This window comes from Camelus ferus, chromosome 6 (genome assembly GCF_009834535.1).
Source record: "Camelus ferus isolate YT-003-E chromosome 6, BCGSAC_Cfer_1.0, whole genome shotgun sequence".
Classification (NCBI taxonomy): domain Eukaryota; kingdom Metazoa; phylum Chordata; class Mammalia; order Artiodactyla; family Camelidae; genus Camelus; species Camelus ferus.
In genome coordinates, this window is record NC_045701.1 from 29,302,856 (window position 1) to 29,304,651 (window position 1,796).

The 1,796-nt window shown below is 38.9% G+C and overlaps 1 protein-coding gene across 1 annotated transcript; it reads left to right on the plus strand.

Annotated features, from left to right (window-relative positions):
* The first annotated feature begins 437 nt into the window (after positions 1–437).
* On the plus strand, positions 438–1,386 carry LOC102518555 (olfactory receptor 4F3/4F16/4F29-like). Its single transcript, XM_032482914.1, has one exon. The coding sequence runs from the start codon at positions 445–447 to the stop codon at positions 1,384–1,386; it is 942 nt and encodes a 313-aa protein (XP_032338805.1). The 5' UTR covers positions 438–444.
* The last annotated feature ends 410 nt before the right edge of the window (positions 1,387–1,796 follow it).

Consider the following 1,796-nt stretch of genomic DNA (forward strand, 5'->3'; position numbering starts at 1 on the left):
GGCTGGATTTTTCGTTGGAACAGCAAAAACAGTTGTAGGAGAGGATTCTGATGAGGTTTCACAGTAGATCTGGTGAAAACAGATGAAAGCAGGGGCAATGAGAAGAGAAAGGAAGAGATACAAGGCAGATGCATCAAATTAAAAAGGAAATTGTGACATATTTCACCCATTAAAAAAATACCCCAAACTGTATGATTGATATTATTCAATAGTTAACAATAAATAATTGTGAAGCAGAGGGTATTAAACAGAGAGACAACTTGGTGGTGGAGAACAGCTCCACATGACTGTCATGAATTTTTCTGTGTAATCACATTGCAAAGACTGTGAGGTAGTTTTAATGCTAGAGTAGAAAAAGGTGTTCATAACTTTGACCTCTCTTCTAATTTATTAATATAATTATTATAATCTAAATTTTCTCCTATTATCCTCCTTCAGGTAGCAATGCTTACAAAACCAATGTATGAAGCAAATCACTCTGTGGTGTCAGAGTTTGTATTCCTGGGACTCACCGATTCCTGGGAAATACAACTTCTCCTCTTTGTGTTCTCCTCCACATTTTACGTGGCAAGCATGATGGGAAACTCCCTCATTATTCTCACTGTGACTTCTGACCCTCGCTTACACTCCCCCATGTACTTTCTGTTGGCCAACCTCTCCTTCACTGACCTGGGAGTTTCTTCTGTCACTTCTCCCAAGATGATTTATGACCTTTTCAGAAAGCGTAAAGTCATCTCCTTCAGTGGCTGCATTACTCAAATCTTCTTCATCCACGTCATTGGTGGTGTGGAGATGGTGCTACTCATCGCCATGGCCTTTGACAGATATGTTGCCATATGCAAGCCTCTCCATTATCTGACCATTTTGAGCCCAAGAATGTGCATCTCCTTTTTAGTGGCTGCCTGGATGATTGGCCTTATCCATTCCATGGTTCAGCTGGCTTTTGTGGTAAACTTACCCTTCTGTGGTCCTAATGTGTTGGACAGCTTCTACTGTGACCTTCCTCGGTTCATCAAACTTGCCTGCATAGACACCTACCAACTAGAGTTCATGGTCACAGCCAACAGTGGATTCATCTCTGTTGGCTCCTTCTTCATTCTGATCGTTTCCTACATCGTCATCATTCTCACTGTTCAGAAACACTCTTCATCAGGTTCATCCAAGGCTCTGTCCACACTTTCAGCTCACATCACAGTGGTAGTCTTGTTCTTTGGCCCTTTGATATTTTTCTATATATGGCCATTTCCCTCCACACACCTGGATAAATTTCTGGTCATTTTTGATGCAGTTCTCACTCCTTTCCTGAATCCTGTTATTTACACATTCAGGAACCAAGACATGAAGGTGGCAATGAAGAGGGTATGCAGACAGTTACTGAGTTACTGAAAGATCTTGTAAGTGATGATTGTATTGTAAGAGCTTTTATTGATTACTGATGCTTACTGTTGACTGGTAAAATTCAGAGAAGAGCTCTTGTTTGTCCTCCCTTGATTTGATTACACAAAGAAACTGAATCCATTTTGTCTTTCACTTAAGAACATTTACTTTTTAAAAGAGAGACTTACCTATAAAGTATTTATAATCATACTTTATAGAAATCTTGAGGCTCAATTCCTAAGGAATAATATTTATAAGAAGTAATTCTTATAAATATATAAGAGGTATGATTTCTTTAATGCCTTCAGAACAGGGAGAAGTATTTCCCAATCTATCCTAACTCAGGATAAATTCATCTTAACTTGACAACATCTTCAAACACCCTATTTCCAAATATGGTCACATTCACAGATATTGAG

Coding starts and splice junctions, on each gene's coding strand:
- LOC102518555 (XM_032482914.1), top strand. CDS start 445: ATGCTTACAAAACCAATGTATGAAGCAAATCACTCTGTGGTGTCAGAG.